The sequence below is a fragment of the Pseudorasbora parva genome, chromosome 20, assembly GCF_024679245.1.
Source record: "Pseudorasbora parva isolate DD20220531a chromosome 20, ASM2467924v1, whole genome shotgun sequence".
Classification (NCBI taxonomy): domain Eukaryota; kingdom Metazoa; phylum Chordata; class Actinopteri; order Cypriniformes; family Gobionidae; genus Pseudorasbora; species Pseudorasbora parva.
Window position 1 is genome coordinate 11,335,222 of NC_090191.1, and position 19,571 is coordinate 11,354,792.

Sequence of the window (19,571 nt, forward strand, 5' to 3'; positions counted from 1 at the left end):
GCTGGTCTCCCGCCGGTCTGACGCGGCCTCATCGGGATATAAAAATAATTATAATCACGTAAATATGATCACATAACTCCCATCCTACACCCATTGCACTGGCTTCCTGTTTCATCCCGAATTGACTACAAAATGCTCACACATAAATGCATCACTGGACATGCACCAACATATCTACAGGAACTCATCACTCTGAAATTCTCCACCTGCACACTCGGATCATCAGGCCACCTGCTTCTTCAAGTCCTCACAACCAAGCTTCGTACCATGTGTGTGAGTGAGTGAGAGTGAGAATGAGAGCGTGTGTGTGATGTGAAATCAAGCTTTCTGCTCAGCTGCACCGCCGCGGCTTTGGAACCTCCTTCTCAGTGAGCTGAGAGCAGTACGGAGCCTGCACCAGTTTAAAGCTGAACTGAAGACTTTTCTGTTCAGAATGGTTTTTATGGATTGTATGTTTTATTCTATATTTTTACTTTTTATTAATTTTTCACTTTTCCATTGTTGCACTTTGAGATGCTTTGGACTGCGTTATAAATAAAATTATTATTATGACTGGCTCCGAATCCCTAAGAATATGGAGCTTCCCCACCTTTGACCTAGCAGACTCCTTAAACATTATAAAAACAACAGTTCAGTATTTTTTACATAAGCAGTTTCATACATTAATGTAAAACAACAGGGTCAATCCTGTCAGTTTTAAGCCTGACTTACCGACAAGTCACTGTGAGCCCTCTTCCAGGTGCTTTTCATGGTACTTTACATGCCTGCCACAGAGTGGGTGCTCCATATTGGACAGCCTCACCCTGTGGCATGCATGGTGTAGGAGGAGGTTCCGCTGCTCTTTTTGCCATCCCGTGGACTCCCGTTGGCAATCCACTACATGCACAAGGGCCACTTGACTGCTGTATGAAAAGAGAAACGACAGAAATTGTTAGAACACAGTGTAAATGATGCAAAATTATTTAATACTGTGTAATAAACGATCACTGAATAGACCAACCTATTAGAAAAAAGAAAAAAAAGAGACCTTTCCAATGAGACCCCACACGAGCCTAGGGGCCCCTGCATTACCGATATATTAAAAGAAAAAGGGCCCTAACTCTGATGCCCATGAAGCTATCCTGGCAGCACCCGGCTCGTTGGAACCGTCTAGTTGAGTTCTACACATAGTCACGAGTTTCACGGTTTTCAGAGTTTCATAAAAGGTGTTAAAAACATACTGTTGAGGGCCAAAAGTTGAATGGAAAGGATGTATTACTTTATGCATTAAAGTTCAATAACTGATCTGTAGAGAGAACTGGATTGCTCATGACGTAGAAAGTAAATCCACCACACCACAATATTGGTATTCCCTAATCTATTCCGCATTCGATTGAAATACTAGGACATTTATATGATTTTTCTGAGATAAAATTGGCTAAGGATACATTGTTTTTATATCTGAAGTCTCCCTGTACATTCTGGGTTTGTGTACATAAATGTTCTAAACATTTAAAGGGATACTTCACCACGTTTTTATATTAAGGCCATCCAACAGTAAAAAAAAAAAAAAAAAGTAGGTAGGTAGGTCTATATTTTATTTCTCCAAATTTTAATATATATATAAAAAAAGTACATTTTTAGTGATGGTGATTACATAGGTATGAATTTAAACAAATTAGCATAACGTGACGTCACTGACTGGGTCTTCAAGCATAGGCTAATTGCAGGCTATATAGACCACAAACAAATTGAAATATTTGTCAAAAACATGTTTATTGGATAAATTTTAGGTGCATTCATTAAGAAAAGGTTCCAACCACCAGCTAGCTGTCATTGACTCATAGCTGTCAACCCTCCCTTTTTTCTGGGTTTCTCACGTATTTTAGCTCTTTTTTTATTCTCAAATAAGAACAAAAAACTTAAATACAAGCAGCAGCACAAATAAATACTATTGAGCAAAGATACTAATAAAATAAACAATGCTTTTCAAATTTTTCAGGTAGGTCTAACAGTTTTTTTAGAATGTAAAGTAACTGCACATTTAACTGTTTCAATTAAAAATTAATCCTTATTAAACTTACAAGACCTATTCAACCAAGAGCAGCGAGTGATGTCCTTATCTTTTGTTTGACATTAAACAGAGTAAAGGCTACTGCCCCTTTAAGACCTAATACAGGGATATGCTCGTCTTTCTTGACTGAATACAGTTCTCTTAAGGCACATACAGACTGTCTGCTTGGATACTCATCAAGATCGACATGTTGACATACTTTTTGTGCGAGTTTGTCCGTTCAAGCGCAAGACTTGAAAGATTACTCAATATTTGCACGCTCTGAGACGTGCGCGCGCTTTTGAACGAGCGCAGACAGATCACACTGCAGAGAGCTCTCATTCACGTCTTCTGGCGAATATACCCGGGTGATGATGGCGAAAATGACTGGTCATACGGCTGCACTCGCATGCATTGAACACAGTTTACAAAGATAGACCGTTTTGCCCACGTATTTTCTTTTATTATCGCTGTTGTAGTGAAGCCTGCGCGTAGTCTATCAAAACACACGCTACCCATAGCAACGCGTTATGACAACAACCATTTCAAACTGACAGAGACAAGATAAACGGCTTTTCCGCCATTTGTTACTGTTTTGTACACGTTGTTATATTAATTAAAATTAAAATTCTGTTTCATTAGCCACAATATAGTAATGATGAATGTTGAGAGGGGCACTTTTGATTAAATTTCAAAAAGGGCAGGGGCTCAAACCCCCAAAGCCCTCCCCTCTGCAGTGAACTTGCCTGGTGTGTGTAACGTGTCCATGGTCCTGACTCCTGTCACACAATGCGGCGAAAGCTCCGACAGGGCTTTAATACGCACAGGCCATAGTGTGACTTCCATAGATGACGTCACAGGTTTTTCTATAAAAGAAAGAACATAGCCTTCGTTTGTATATAGGCCCAGGCAATTTATATATTTATTATACTTACTAAAATATAATTCATATTATTTTATTACTTTATATTAAGTTAGTTGTTAGTTGTTTGAAGAGTAAAAAAGAAATTGGTCGGTCTTAAAGCAAATTTACAACCGGCAAGTCGGTTTGGACTAAAAGGAAAAAAAAAAAAAAAATTGAGTCGGCCCTAAATTGACAGGGTCGGTCGGGTTACGGGAAAACAAAAATATTTTTAAGGATGGCCTAAATTGTTATTCCCTTAACTAAAACAAGTTGATATCTCTCGTCTCAGTGTGTGCACTTAATCGCTCGAACACGCTGGGACATTCTGATAGCATTTATTTTAACCTACTAAGCCTAGTTCATTCACTATGGTACCAAACAGAGATAAAGTTAGAACCAAACACCTCTACGTTTTCCCTATTTAAATACAGTTACACGAATAGTTGAACGATCCAGTATGGTGACACAAAATAAAATGTGGCGCTTTTCTAAGCGGATTAAAAAGGAGAAGTATATTGTATGGCAGAATAGCACTTCTGAGAGTACTTCGACTCGGCGCAGTAAAAAGTCCCGGCTGAAACATCCACCCTCACATCTACCCATCCCCCCCATTGACAGAAAGGGAAAGAGGGAGGGGGAGATGTGAGGGAGGATGTTTCAAAAGTGTGCATTCTGAAATCAAAACATGTTCGGTCTGATTCTACACAAGACAAATTCTCTCATGTTTAACCACTTCAGAGACATCAGACCCAGCGGCAAACGCCAAAAGGACTAGCCAAGGAACGGCTGGTCTCGCCGGGGTTAATGAGCGCTGAGCGCCGCTGATCGACTGGATCTCTTAACTCAAAAAACGGTGGATAAGATTTTCAAATAGGCGCTCTCTTAATAAATAAAACCACTGATTTAAGCTTTAAACAACTACATTCTCACCTGAAAAAGTCTTAACAACGTTTTGTGAAACAATAACAGTAGTAATTTTAAATTACTCTGGATTTCCCATCAGCACGGGACAGCAGCAAGCAGGCTCCGGTTTGGTTAACAAATATCCATTTTTTATTATTTTTTTTAAAGATTTCCAGTGAAAACACTAGTAACTTGTACCTTATGTCAGTAGAGTTACACTTTGAATTAAATATTCTCTCATCATTGATATTAGCTCATTGGAAAAGGATAAACAATGCCTTTAATTTTATTTGCAATAATAAATGCTGCTGCCTACCAGCTGCAATAACCAATAAAACATTGTCATATATTTTTTGCTATAATGTCATAAATATCGTTATCACAAATATTCCTAAAATATCTTGATATAATTTTGAGGCTATATCGCCCACCTCTACACACATAAGCATTTGCAGTAGAGCAGCCCACATTTCTTCATCATTCCATTAGAATGTTCAACAGTGCTAATCTCTCTATTATGATGTCACAGTCAGCACACACTATAACTGAAGCTGCAGGCGTCCTGGCACACACCGCTTTCTGCAGTCTCGACGTAAAGTGTATCCATAGCATTCTTCTACTGTACTTGGTGTTTGATAATAGTTTACAATGGCTTGTAATACTGGAGTTCAATCAGACCATTACAGAGAACTGGCCTTTGCGGTGGGCTTAGCAGCTAAACTCTCTGTACCACAGCTGGAGGATATCACTTTTCAACCAATCATCGGCAACTTCTTGTGGAATCTGACTGAGCAGTATGTCTTTTTTATTTACTTATTAATTTGTAATTCTGTTATATTCTAATGATGAACCTTATTTTACTATAGTTTTAGTGTAATTGTAGGGCTGGGCGATATGACCTAAAAAAGCCCAGATTTTTCCCCCTCCTAAAGGACAACTCCGGCGAATTTTTAAGTTTATCTTGATCGTTATATCTTTGTGAGTACAGTCTATAGAAAAAAAAGAACCGAATTGGTGCTTGCAATGCGGAGTTATTACAGTTAATGCCCAGAGCCCCCCTCAGCTAAAACGGCAGCTTTGGGGGCATAAACATAAAGGGTGTCTTTGAAAATGATTATTAATGAACACGAGTTAAAGGAAAGCGAGCAACAGCATTAGCTTATCTTGAATTAATACAAATTATGTACATCAACATGTGCACACAGAGCATCACACATTTAAATACAGGTTTAAATTACATGCCATGTAAGTACTCAAATTTCAATCCATACATCCAAGTTCCCTCGACGAACCATGACATCATATACTCAGTTAAACTGCGCGAAATAAACTCATAGCTCATAAATTAACTACTAAAGGAAAACAAAAAACATACAATCACGTTACATAGTCTGTAATCTGTCTCCGTATCACTCGAGCGCGCGCGCTAATCGCAACACGTTTGCTAACCATATGCGCAGCACCAATCGTTAACTCTAAACAGACTCTCACATATAAGTTACATTAGGAAAACAATACAGTTAACAGTCCTTCCTATAAAAACAATGTGTGTGTGCTTTTTATACATTGGTTACCTGAAAAAAATGATATTAATGAACACGAGTTCAAGCGATGTGATCATCAGCATTAGTTTATCTTGAATGACGCATCAGGACAAAGACGCGCAGTCGCGCACACGCCCGCACAACCAATCACTTTATAATATATTTAATTAATTCAAACCAATAGTGCTTTTTATAGAACTTGCAATATTAGCCCAAGTATTTAAATGAAAACAAAATAATAAATATGATATAAATCTAATTTGTAAATAATCCTTTAAAGCAAAAATGCCTGATCAAAAGTTGTTATACATGGTTCTTGACAAGCAATTGTTTTAAAATAAATTATGAATTCATTGCCATAAGTACACTCATTCACACGCAAAACGTTTATTTGAAATATGTAATTGATTGCTATAATGGGAGCAAAAACATGCTCTGAATTATTTTGACTGATAAACTAAGTACCAATACAAAATCATGACATAGTAATGTAACTATAATTTAAATGATAAAGAATATATATATAAAAAAAAATTTTTTAAAACAGCAATATACAGAACAGGTGCACAAAATAAATAGATTAAGAGATATGCATATATATCTCATATACTTATATAAGCACTTATAGCTTCAGTTATAGCCTATACTACTAGTATATGAAACATATTATTTGTAAGACATTAAAGACTATTTTAACACAATTTAAATAGCAAAAATCAAAACGCGATTTTGTAAGATTTGTAATCAGGCTCTGAACAGATTACCTATTAAACATTCTTTCAGCCAATAGAATCGCTCTGGGGGTTCATAGCTAAATCTGGGGGCCCCAAGCAGGATCATTTTGGGGCCCTGCCTTGCAATGGAGTATTGTCACCGCAAACCAGCAACTGTATACAACCTACACTTTACACATTTTATCTGTACCTGTACCTACAATTATATTACTGCTTATTAAAGTACACTCATTAAACAGGACACATTTCTACATCTTTATTACAGTCTTAATGTATATAATAAATAAAAAATTTCATAATAGTATATAGATAATTTATTTATTAATAATCTTTAATTGCCTATTCAATTAAGACCATAAGAAAAAGCTTGTATTTAACCACTTTATTTTAAACTTCATCTTGATTTTGACTGTCAAATGATTGCTCTCTCTTGCTTTTTACTTTCTTTTTTCTTTAATGTTTAATAATTCAACTATTTTTATTGTAATAAACGTCTATTGAGACGCTATCTTTCCCAGAACTAGTGTAGGTCATGTAAGGTTAAATACAGGAAAATACATACATTAAATATAAAAATTAAATATATATATTATATTAAATATATATTTATTTAATATATATATATATTATATATAATATATATTTAATATATATTTATTTAATATATATTCAATATATATATATATATATATATATATATATATATATATATATATATATATATATATATATATATATATATTAAATATATACATTAAATATAAAATACATTAAATATAGGAAAATACATTCCATACCTGCAAACTGACAAGTGGTGAAAAAGGTGACACGTTTCTGAATTAAATACTTTTAGGGGGATCTCAGTATAACATTTTTGTGTTTTTACAACCAACAAAGCATTTTGATGAACTCTGACAAGAAATGAACATCTGCTTCAAGTAAAAAAATAAAAAATAAAACATTTACAGAAAGCACTGGGCATTGTCACAAATTTCACAATTAGATTTGATATTGATGAACTTCTGGCCTATCAGGTAGAGTACATATCAAATTGTATGTACTGTACAATGTAATATTCTCATCAGTGTTCTATCAGCTTTTACATAGGCCTACTTATCTGCATATTTGTGATATTTACTCCAGGGCTTTTTTTATCGTATTAAATGTATGCATCATCTTTCATGTTAAATTCTTACATTTGATTAATAAATGCAGTTATAATGGTAAGACACTATAGGGCTGTTACCAATCAAATAAATAATTTAAACTACAAAAATAAAACAGCAAAAAATAGTGTTATGAGATTGATGTTCTAATTGTTTGAATATACAAATAAACAACTGCAATGATACTTTTAAACATGAAACTAAACTGCCAATAGGTGGCAGCAAGTGACCGTCTTAATGAGCGAGTCATTGAGTCGTTCATTCAAATGATTCATTCAAAACGCTGAATCATTCAGTACAAAACACCGCGCTGAGTGTTGCTTTCCTTTGGAAGTATTTGCATCTGAGAAATCATGGGTGAAATAGAACAAAAAAAGTAGTTTAAGTCTAAAATGTAAATACCTAATAATTAATTAGGCTACTTTATTGAGCTAGCCTATCAATTCATGCTACAAAATTCACGATTGCAACGTATGCAATCGTGATAATGTTCAGCTCCCTTAGTCGACTTGTGTTATTAACAATATCATAAATTATACATAAATAAAAACTCCATTTTACCCCAGTATGTTTCTTCTGTGAGTTTATAGTGCTGCTCATTTGTTTTGATTTCTCCACGTATGTCTCTACAGACAGGCAGCGCGAGCCTCTACGCGATTTTGTTACCAGAGATATACTCCATTATATCAATCGCTGTTTACATTGAATGTAATAATAATAAAATAAAAAAACTGACTCATTCTCGCGCTTCTGGTTATTTTAATATTTTATTTGTCCGGTCGGGAAAGTAAAACCCTAGTTTGCATGTATGACATTCATAGGAGGTGGGTCTGTAGCTGTAACTCCCGGAGCTGGGGCTAACAGCTGGACCATAGCGTAAGCAATGTTGATTCAGCATAATTGACAGACAGCTAACTTCAGCTGCACCAAGTTCCACTTCCAACTACCGACTTTTTTCATCAGTTACTCTATTAATGACTAAACATCAACTTGCAAATTCAATAAGTAAAGATAACGTAATAACTAACAGTTATAACGTTATTAAAGGTGCACTATGTAGTATTTTTGCAGTAAAATATCCAAAAACCACTAGGCCAGTGTTATATATTTTGTTCAGTTGAGTACCTACAATATCCCAGATGTTTAAACTGCGGCGAGTACAAACTGTAGTTAGGGGCCCCCTATTGGCGACGGGGCTCTAAGCAGCCGCTTAGTTCGCTTATAGGGAGAGCCGGTGTTCTGACGGAACACCATACCCATCAGAATGGGATACCTTGGGTTAATGCGCTTGCGCAGCAGTGAAATTTGTGGAATTGCGCATGCCTTAAATTTAAACCATCATTTCAGCATACGTAAGATTACAAGCGGTAAGTGTTGGTGTATTATATATACACATTATCTAATTGCATGCCTTGTACAATCACAAGAAATGTTGACTGACATTTTCAATTTATTATTTTTAGCAAGTGGAGTCATAAAGTACTGTACAAATAGTACCTATTTGAAATTTGTTTTTTAAAAAAATTCAACCAGTCTATAAACAATGAATGCTTTTAGAATTTATTTTCTTTTAGTAAGATACACAGAAATAGGTTATGAAGGCGTATGCTGGTTAGTGTGAAAAATAACTATAAAGGATACCCCAACACTTCATTTTCTATGAAGCGCTGTATGCAGCTTTGACAAAGTAGGCTAAATTGACAGATCCCACTATAAAACTCAACTTCCGGTATGCTATTTTGACAAAGTATGCTACGTCGACAGAACTTTACTCTGGCAAAAAGGGAAATACTTGCGTGAATTAGTAGCATTTACAGATGAGGATGAGCAAAACCAGTGACAATGCAAGTACACCGAGTTTACATGACTTTATTAATAAACCTGGCTATTTTCTTGTAGTGACGTCAAAAATATTTATGTCCATATCTGACTCAGAGTATTCCAAATGTTAAGTCAGTAGTGATGTTAAATAAACCGTGCACCGTGTCAGTGGGAGATTTACGGCTCATATTATCCCTCATTCAGTTACAGATGCAGCATTTTGAATTAAACCTCTTCTACTTCTGCTGTATGAGATGAGAACACATCTTTACAATTTTCTGGGTTTTAAAAGAGTCTGCGTTTGTGATATATGTCCTTATTTCATGCAAAACACTCGCTGGATGCATTTAAATCTGCTCTAAGTTTGCGCTTTTTAACGTTTTTAATAAGCCCAAAAGAAAGCAGGTTAATGAGTTTAGATGCCGCACAAAATCAGGGTAAGAGGCAAAAAACTACCTGTTCTGACCGGTTTATGTGTAAGCCGTTTATGACCTTACTCCGACATAAAAGAATGGGTTACCACGTTTACATGACCATGTTCATTGTTGGCTTATTAGGCATAATCGGCTTAAGAACATACATGGGGGATCATCAAAATAAAGTGTAACCAAAATGCCTAATATAAACAATTACACAAAAAACATTTTAAAAAGTTTGAAAACATGCTAGCAATATGCTTATTCATGCTAGGATCGTGCTATAAACATTTTAATACATGCTAACAACATAATTCATAGTTAACATGCTAGAAATGAGCTAATTCATGATAGAAACATGTTAGCAATGTGTTAAACATGTATTAGAATATTTACATTTTGTTTACTTCTCAGACAAGACTTTGTCAAGCCAACATCAAAGTTTGTCATCAAACTTCACATCTTATATTATATTAACTGTTTTGTATGTTCTTCAGGAATTTGGAAGTGATACAGGTCGCACTGAGCTACCCGGTAAGTCTACTTTTGCATATGAATACACTATAAAACTGTATGTCCATGTTTTGGAACAAAGCAAACGATGTGTAGGTTTTAATTAAAAAAAAAAAAACAGCTCACATCATTAGAACAAACTAATTAAGCTTTTATTCCCACACAGTTCTCCAGACAGCAAATCTATGAAATGCTGACTTCAATTGCAACATCAGCCACCACAACTGCAACTGATTTAATCCCAAAACTATCAAGTATAGTAGGCATGGATCCATCTGCAGTTGTGAACTCAAACAGACCATCAACATCCGCATCCACTGAGGATCTTCAGAAGGACCCATCAGAAAGACCAGTGATCCTGAAGACGGAAGAGTTTCCATATACATATCCACTTGAAACTCTTTTTGGGATCACGGTGGATGGTCTCCTCAGCAGTGGTGAATGCGATTTCAGCGACTCTCTGGGTGAAGACAATTGCCGTTCCTCTGAACTCGCTGGCATTGTGGTGGAGGAAGTTTGTCATTGGGTGAATGTGGTGATGCGCAACAATGTTCTGAAGATCAACCCATCCTCATCACCATGCTTTGTTTACTTCTGTCCGGATGATTCCTGCACTAATATTGGAGAATTACTGATTAGTGGGGTCATCCAAAAGCTGAGTCTTTTGCATTGCAACATCTCCCGTGCAGTGGCCACAACAGCAATTGGCACGGTCCTTGCGGCAATAGAGGGCAAACTCCCATGCGCACTCAGAACGAGCCTTCCGTTTGAGACCACAAGCAATGTAATCGACTACATTGTGGAGGATGTCATTAGGGCATGGTCAACGAATCCTACTGCAGCGTCCAGGACATTGAAAAGTGAGCCTGTCCCAGTTCTGCGGCCGACTTTTCAGTCATATAAGGGTAGAATGTTACTTGTCCTACTGGAGTCAGATCAACCCTCAGACAGTGACAGGCTAAAGACCGTCACCTTGTTTGACTCACTGATGACCACTCTTTATATGTCAAAGTGCAACGGTCACTTCAGAGGGGAGGACATCAGTAATGCAGCATCAGAACGTCTGCACCAAAGGCTCAAAGATTTAATGAACTGCGTCCTGAGATGTGAGATGCCGCAGGCAGAGAAAGTCTCGGAGGAGATCAGAATGAATGCTAAACATTTTCTCCATTATTTTGTGGAGGAACTTGTGCAGCGTCTTTTTGTGTCCTCCAGATTCCCCCAACCTGTGAAACTCCCTGAAAATACTCCAGTGATACCCTTAATCGTCAATGAAGAAGATTTCAATCCGACAGTGGTGGATCATCTGACAGAATTGGTGGTCAGTCAAGTTTTTGAATTGCTGGCAAAGAAATTTCCACTGACTGAACAGTTAGCACCGATTGAAATGCACAGTCAGGCTGTGTCGGTTCAGGAGGATCTGCCAAAACTGACCTTCAAAAACAAGTTAAAGATGATGAAGTCAAACATCTCTATAAAGGTAATTTCTCTTCTGTACTTAATACCTATATTTACTTACTGAAATGAATTCTGTTTTAATCATGAGTGTCGTTTTTTTGAAGATGAAGAATCCCTTCAGGTCCAAAAAGGACAGCAAGAGCAAAGGTGATACTGAGGAAAGTGCAGCTCAAGAAGCCAAAAAGAAGTCGTCATTTTTAGGGCGGATGATTTCCTTCTTCCTGAAAATTAAGTATCGTGGCTGATTTTAGCCCGCTGGTGCATGAACCTCACCTCTGTGGTCATGAAATCATTTGAGAGGCTGGTGCTGCCCTACCTGAAGGACATTGCTGGATCTCCCCTGCAGTTTGCTTATCAGTGGATGCTATAAATTAATAGAAATAAATAACACAACTTGAAACATGGAAAGATTGTCACCTTCAGGTAGTCAGGAGGTAACCCAGATCTTGTTGTATGACCATTGATTTTCCTGGATCGGTTTAAAGACGCTTTTTTCTCGGGTTTCTCAGATGCAGAAGTCATCATAGTTGGGTAAACTTTTATAGCGGTGAAAGAGAGAATTCTTTAAATATATATTCTGCCGCGCTTTCATTTAGTTTTTAGTCCACAAAATCAACAATGTCACATAAGAAGTGTTTCTGGTTGTGAGGGTAAGATTACCCTGTTCAGTTTCCTAAATAACCCAGCGTTAAGGAAGGCACCAAGTATAAATTCTCTATGTCTTTATTGCATGTTACAGCAGAATCGCAGCATCCTATGATTTGTAAGAGTCGGGCCACGTTTATGCAGAATCCAAATGAAAATCATTCTGGGAATCGGTGGGGCTCTCTGTATAAAAGTGTTGAGGAATGGCAAAAGCTTAGAGGAATGGTAAAAGATGAAGAGCCCACAATATTCGGGATGTTAACGATTAATTGTTGATCGAATTAAAGGTGCACTATGCAAATTTCCGTCCACTGGAGGGCGCCTATTCTAAACAAAGGCGTAGTTTGATGACGCTAAGTGTGAGCGCAGTATCTCTTGTGGTTTTCACCTCACAAACGGTGGAAAATAAGACTCGGGCAGAAATCATGTTGATGGATGCAGTTATTAATGTTACTGTAGTGTAAAGCAGAGCTGGACAGAGTAATGTGGAGCTGAGCACGGCCGCTGGAGTGATTGTTATACAAACACACGGCTCGCGAGCACCGGGACTTTTATTATGATGGGACGGAACACAGTCGCCGGGCGCCCGCACTTCTGCTTTTTCTGGTCATGATTAGATAGAGCAGCTCTGTTTATCATATTAGATACATTTAAGTGTGTTTAAAATTATTTTATGACGTTAGTCTGTGCGTTCGCTCGGCACTGCTGTGACATGTTCACACTGCTAAGAGAAAAGCGCTTCTGCAGAATAAAAGCGAGGGTAGCGCAGATATGACGCGATTGACAGGCGACTCGCTGAGACGCTATGCTGACACGTCCCGGGTCCTTAGTTGAAATAGCAATTTTCTCACAATTTTACAAATAGTTGGAAACATTTGGGATATTGTAAGTACTCAACTGAACAAAATATATCCCACTGAGCAAAGGGACGTCCAAAAGACGTCATTATCGGACGTTGAACGGACGTCCCTATTAGAGCCAGAATGAAAGTTTTTATGACATCATTTCGACGTCTTTGTTGCACGTTGACCAGACGTCCCTTAAGGAGCCAGAATGAACGTTTTTATGACATCTTTTCATGACGTCTTTTGGACGTCCAATATCGACGTCCAGGATGTCTCTAGAAGTATACATTTTAGTTCAAATGTGGTTATTGTGGATGTATTTTCAACATCTTAAAATGTCAACTGCAGATTTTAGATATCAGTTATACTGTTTCTGGGTCAAATAAAAAGTAACACATTGCATTATAACTAATTTATTTAAATGTAAATAACGAAAGAAAAAAACCTGTAGGCTAAAACATCTTACATAACATAAAAAAACATACATAATAATCTATAAAAAAAAAAAAAAAATTTATATATTTGAGTGGGTCCTCCTCCTCCTCCCTTCCTTGTTGGAGCATGTTTCAGGTGCTCCGAAACATGTTTTTTAATCAGCTCCTCTGTTGCCTCCTTGCTCCATTTCATTACTGCAGCTGTAAGAGGGATGAGACAAAAAAAAAGATAAAATATGCAAATCAGCCTCTTGTCCTTCACCAATAAAGTGCACACTGTCTGTAAAAGTCTGACAACACACAGAAAGACGCACGCCAGAATCGGGTAGGGACACTTTTTCAAATGTATTTTGTACCTGAACGTGTCTCCGCCACAGCGCACAAGAGAACGGAAAAAATAGGATTCAGTTTATAAAAGGAATAAGCCTATGTCTATGCGCAAAATGTTTAATTTAAAAACCTTTTTAAAAAAATAATTTCCCTTAAATAATTAACATATGAAATGCGACAATATAATAGCTTTCTGTGCATTTTTTAGAAGTTCAGAAAGGAAACCGAGACGCCGTGGATTATCCCGCTTAGGCTAAAGGTTATTTGCGAAGTTAAAGGTGTAACAGATGTTTACAGTGTCATTATTTGACAGACATAAAAATGTTAAAATGACGGTTGTTTTCATAAGTTACGACTTAAACATAAGGCGTTTCTCAATGTCAAGGAAGGATCCTCGGAAGCCAGAATTCCGAGGATGCCACGTCATCAACACTCGTCAAAGGACTGTTCCAATGTCGAGAATCCTCGAATTTCAACCAAGGACTGAGTCCTTCGTTCGAAAAATATGCCATATACAGAAAAGGATGCATATGAGTAGCCTTAGCGCACTTCGCTAAGTGTACATTTTATAATAAAAGTACATTTTAAATGCCAGTACAAATTACTACCGTATTGATATTAAAAAGTATATACAAATTACGTTATTGGTGGCCAACGGCCGTCATTTAACAATTAGCTTGGTTGCCGTCACCGGCATTTCTTTTATAAATAACGTTAACTAGTTAAGTTGTACAAAGTAATGTAACGTTCATATTAATAGCTTTCTCGTCTTTTTTAACAGGGACCAAGGTTTATACATATATAACAGTTTATACGCCTCCGTGTTAAAAACAAACAGCTGTTTACCGGGGGGAGAGACACCGCTGCGAACGGATATCGGTGAGAAGCTAATTATTTAATCTTCAGAATCAGAAGTGATAGCTGTGTAATCTTTTTTTATTTCTCCCCCCGTCATTCACATAGGCTTATTTTGGAGAAGCTAAGGATCGAAGGAAGGGTTTCCCACGCCCAGGCAAAAAAAAAAGTGGGACAATTTAAAAACCAAGTACAAGGTGGGAGACAAGTATTGAAATAACTGTTAATGATATGTACTTTGTGATTTTTGAAGTAATGTAAACCTGACAGAAAGCTTCCAGTAAGTATATGCAGTGTAGTGTACAGTACTACTACACTACCGGTCAAGTTTTGGGTCAGTGAGAATTGTATTTTTATTTATTTTTTGGAGGAAAGAAATCAAGTTTTATTTATCAAGGAATAATTATTTTGTTTGAAAGTGACAGTTAAGACATTTATAATGTTACAAAAGATTTTAGTTAACAAATGCTGATCTTTTGAGCTTCCAATTGATCAGAGAACTGATCAGAAAAACTGAAAAGACCAAAAAAACTGACAGACCAGCAACTGTTTTCAACATCTATAATATACGTTTCTTGAGCATCAAATCCTCACATTATACTGATTTGTGAAGGATCATGTGACACTAAAGTTTTGGTCACAGGAATAAATTACACTTTACTGTATTTTCACATAGAAAACAGCTGATTTACAATGGAATAATATTTAATACTATTCGTGTCTTTATGTAGTAATTTTTTTTTATTTTATCAAATCGCAGTCGTAGTTAGCAGAAGAGAATTATTTTAAAAGCATTTATCATACTGACCCCAGACTTTTGAATGGTAGTGTACATCACAACTTTTTGATCTTCACTGTTTAGGAATGCAAGTGTCCTGCCACAGGTCAAGGGAAAGAGGATGGCAAGGCCACGGCAGGAAATTGGCCCTGGTTTACCCTCATGGACGAGGCATTAGGGCAGTCTGCAGCAGTCTCTCCCCCTTGCCTTATTGCCTCGATCCAAGAGGAAAAACCAGGGCCAAGCACTGCACAAGAGGTAGATGAAGGAAGAGGTGAGGAGGAGGAGGAGGAGGAGGAGGAGAGAGCGAGAGACAGGAGCAAAGAGAGAGCAGGGCACAGAGGAGAGAAGAGGAGAAGGGAGCGAGAGGATCCAATCCTGCAGCTATTAAAGGAGGATATTAAATACCAGAGGGAGGCAGATGAGAGGAGGGAAGCAGAGGCCAGAGAGAGGGCAAATCGTATTTTTTGCTGTTGGAGAGGTTGGCAGAAAAATAAAGTTAATTAAATTGAACTGGTTTTGTCTTTGCCCCTTATTTATTTAGTATAAACTGTGTATCCATTTAAAAAAAAAAAAAAAAAAACTTGTTCTTTAGACTGCAATAGAAAAAAAAATAGTGTATTGAACATTATCTTCACCCTTATTTACAACGTTTTGTGATTGGGTATTCCAAGCTCTACAAAAAACATGAAGTTCAATTTTGTTACACACAACTTTTTTATTCAAACATCTATTTTGAAACCTATATACATGTAACAGCAAATAATTAAAATAACATTATTATATCTACAACTATATACAAAAACTCAAACATTTACAACTATATACAACACGAGAAGAACCCAAGCGGCCATCTGCTCCGCCGGTGCAGCAGTTGTTGCTTCAAGGCTACAGACAGAAGAAGAATGTTAAGGTTAGTCCAGTGGTAATCCAATCTGTCATGTAAGATGATCATTGATTCTGCAACAGTTGCAGTATATGTAATATTGTAGCACTGAAGGTAAATAAAATATACTTAATGTACTTTTATGGTTATTTGGGTGTCTATCAATGGCGGTGTGTTTTATGTACTTAGATGCAAGCACAGCAGGTCATAGTCCACACTTAATTATTCACCTGGCAAAAATAATCATGATCAAGGAGGTGCCTCGTGGAGTGCAGACACCTCGTTGGTCAGCGCAGCCCGCCAAGCAGCTCCACTCCGGCTCTCCCCACCATCAGGATCCACAGGAGGCTGGTTGTCCTCCTCCTCCTCCACCTCTTCCAGCACATCACCGACACCAACACAAATGCTGTGCAAAATCACACATGCTGCCACCACCTGTGCATAAGGCAGAGCAAAAGGATTCAAGACTGTTAAGATATGTAAAAAAAATAAATAACAGGAACACAGAAGATAGTGTGGCTTTAGCAGTTTTTAAATACTAACTTATTTTGAGTAGGCTACTATGCTTAAATTAAGAAATTTACACAGAAGTATTGCAATGATTTATTACCTTAGGGACAAACAGTGCATGTACTTCAAGTGCTTCTAAAAAAAATGCACCTGAAGCGGGTTTTCATCATTCCAAATGCACGCTCAATGATTGTGCGACCTTTAGAATGATGGTAGTTAATCCTTTGCTCTGCCATGCCTCTCACTGGCCTCTTATATGGTGTAATAAGGGCCAGGGGTTCCTGTAGACATGGGTACCCACCGTCAGCTAGGAGAAAATACCCAGGCGGAGGGTAAGTCCCCCTAGTGTAGATGGGGCTGTTCTTAAGGATGCGTGCATCATGCACACTTCCTGGGTAACCCACAAAGATGTCAATAAAGCGGCCCTGGTGGTCACAGACTGCCTGGAGCACCACTGAAGGGAAAAGCTTCCTGTTCTTATAATCGTGACCATCAGGGCCGCCGGGACATTTAATTCGGATGTGGCAGCCGTCTACTGCCCCTGCTGCCTTGGCAAATGCTTGGTGGTTAGCCAAGCGAGCAAACCTCTCTCCAACCACTTGGAGCTCCTCCTGAGTGTGAGGGAAAGAGACAAACAGGGGGAGCACAGCAACCACCTCATCCACCATCTTGTGGACAACTCTGTGCACTGTAGGCAGAGGAATGTTAAAGACCCTGGAGACAACTCTGTAAGCTGAACCGGTTGCCAGCCAGAACAGAAACATGAGTGTCTCCAGGGTCGGGCCCCATCCATGCTGCCTGTTCGTTTTCAGAGCCCCCATCAGCTGCTGCATGGCCTCTCTGCCCAGCCTGAAGTCTGGCCGTGTGTCCTCCCCGCCATAATATCGCTGCAGGACTGGCACTGTGGCATTTATATCACAGTAGGGGTGAGCCTGTACAACATGTAGAAGAGAGGAAGGTTTAAGTATAATTTCAGTTGTCATATAGTTAACATTTATTAAACTATAAAACATATTGGCTCAACAGCTTTGCAGAGGGGGGATTTAAAGCTTTTCCCTTTTACTGGTCATTCACCTTGTAATTTTTAGCCTTTTTGACTTGTTACGTACACATGTTACCATTGCATGTGTAAAATTGCATTTTATCATTCTACCATTACACGCTTAACACTTTTTATGTTGTGGGTCAATTTGTTAATTTATTTTTTCAAAATAAAAAGTGTCAATGGAAAAGATGACAGCTCTGCTCATCTTGTTTGTGAGATAGGACAAGTCTTTAACAAATAGTTCTTAAATTAAATATATTTTTAGATATAAAAAAATAAATCACACCGTTGCCATGGATCGTTGCTATGGACGCAGTTCTGTTCACTCAGGCAATATAATCGTATTTAAATCAATAAACTCCTATTTAACCATATAGATTCTTTGACTGTCATGTGTGGTTAAACAGTGCGGGTCAATTTGACCCATAACATAATAGATATATTTTTTAACTATGATACGAGCGCTTACGTCACTCGAATGTCAGCACCGTCCTTACGCTAACGTTATATTAAAGGTACTTACCATCACACGTCTTTGACGGCAGAGGTGGCGACAAATTAACAGCCTCCTCCTGTGAGCCTGACGCTGATGCTGCCTCACCATCTCCATCTCTGAAAAAATGCTATACAGCAAACACACCATCATAACAGCTTCCATTTTTTCAAGCGCCGAACTCAACTTTTTACTGACGTAATGACGCAATGACGTGCACTTGCTAGCCTGTTCCATTTGCGTGTTCTTCGAATCCTAATGAGGAGCCTCGCCTAGCCTCTGAAGGAAGTGACTTGGAAGGATCCGTCCTTCCAAGGAAGCATCCTTGACATTGAGAAACGCCTATAGACAAAGTTTCAAAAACTAATGTTGGACATTTGATGGAGTATTTCTGTCTTCAAAACTTCAATGCTTCAGCACAGCATTCCGGGGAGGCAGCGCTGCATTTGAACCCAGAAATGACGGGAAACTTCACAACATCGCTTCAGTTGCGTCGCAAAGTGGATCTCCACTGCTGTCACAGGACTTCACCAAATCATACCAAAGAAGTGTGTTTATGACGGAGCGGTCCCAGCGATAAAGGTTCGGTCCTGCTTTGGAAGCAGACGGTGAGTAAAACTGTTTCAAATGTCTATGCTGATCTAACGACACGATCGCGTGCTTCGTCATTCAAATGTGTTAACAGTTACTCCATTGTTGTTTTACGTATAATGTTACACTAGTCTGACGTGCAAAACCGTTTTGCTTGCTACTGCTAAGGTTTAGTCGCATACAATAGTCCGTAAACCAAATCATGTCGAAGTGATGAAACGAGTTGATACCCCTCGTCTCAGTGTGTGCACTTAATCACTCGAACACGCTGGGACATTCTGATAGCATTTATTTTAACCTACTAAGTCTAGTTCATTCACTATGGTACCAAACAGAGATCAAGTTAGAAGGGACCAAACACCTCTACGTTTTCCCTATTTAAAAACAGTTACACGAATAGTTGAACGATCCAGTATGGTGACAAAACAAAACGTGGCGCTTTTCTAAGCGGATTAAAAAGGAGAAGTATATTGTATGGCGGAATAGCACTTCTGAGAGTTCTTCGACTCGGCGCAGTAAAAAGTAATCAGCAAAAAAACATCTACCCCTTCCCCCCATTGACAGAAAGGGAAAGAGGGAGGGGGAGATGTGAGGGAGGATGTTTCAAAAGTGTGCATTCTGAAATCAAAACATGTTCGGTCTGATTCTACACAAGACAAATTCTCTCA

General features: G+C 38.0%; 1 protein-coding gene and 1 pseudogene across 1 annotated transcript; one reads left to right on the plus strand and one right to left on the minus strand.

The window, feature by feature from the left end:
• The first annotated feature begins 4,487 nt into the window (after positions 1-4,487).
• Positions 4,488-11,736, plus strand: LOC137049067 (uncharacterized). Its single transcript, XM_067427455.1, has 4 exons — positions 4,488-4,633; positions 10,018-10,054; positions 10,200-11,513; positions 11,596-11,736. Exons 1-4 carry the CDS (start codon positions 4,488-4,490, stop codon positions 11,734-11,736), a joined length of 1,638 nt encoding a protein of 545 aa, XP_067283556.1.
• A 4,463-nt stretch (positions 11,737-16,199) lies between these two features.
• LOC137049304 (putative nuclease HARBI1) lies at positions 16,200-18,488 on the minus strand (annotated as a pseudogene).
• Between the last annotated feature and the right edge of the window lie 1,083 nt (positions 18,489-19,571).

Bases quoted from the DNA above. Each gene is read 5' to 3' on its own strand.
- LOC137049067 (XM_067427455.1), top strand. From the start codon at position 4,488: ATGGCTTGTAATACTGGAGTTCAATCAGACCATTACAGAGAACTGGCC. The intron at 4,634-10,017 runs GTATGTCTTTTT...TATGTTCTTCAG, and splicing joins TTGTGGAATCTGACTGAGCA to GAATTTGGAAGTGATACAGG. The intron at 10,055-10,199 runs GTAAGTCTACTT...ATTCCCACACAG, and splicing joins AGGTCGCACTGAGCTACCCG to TTCTCCAGACAGCAAATCTA.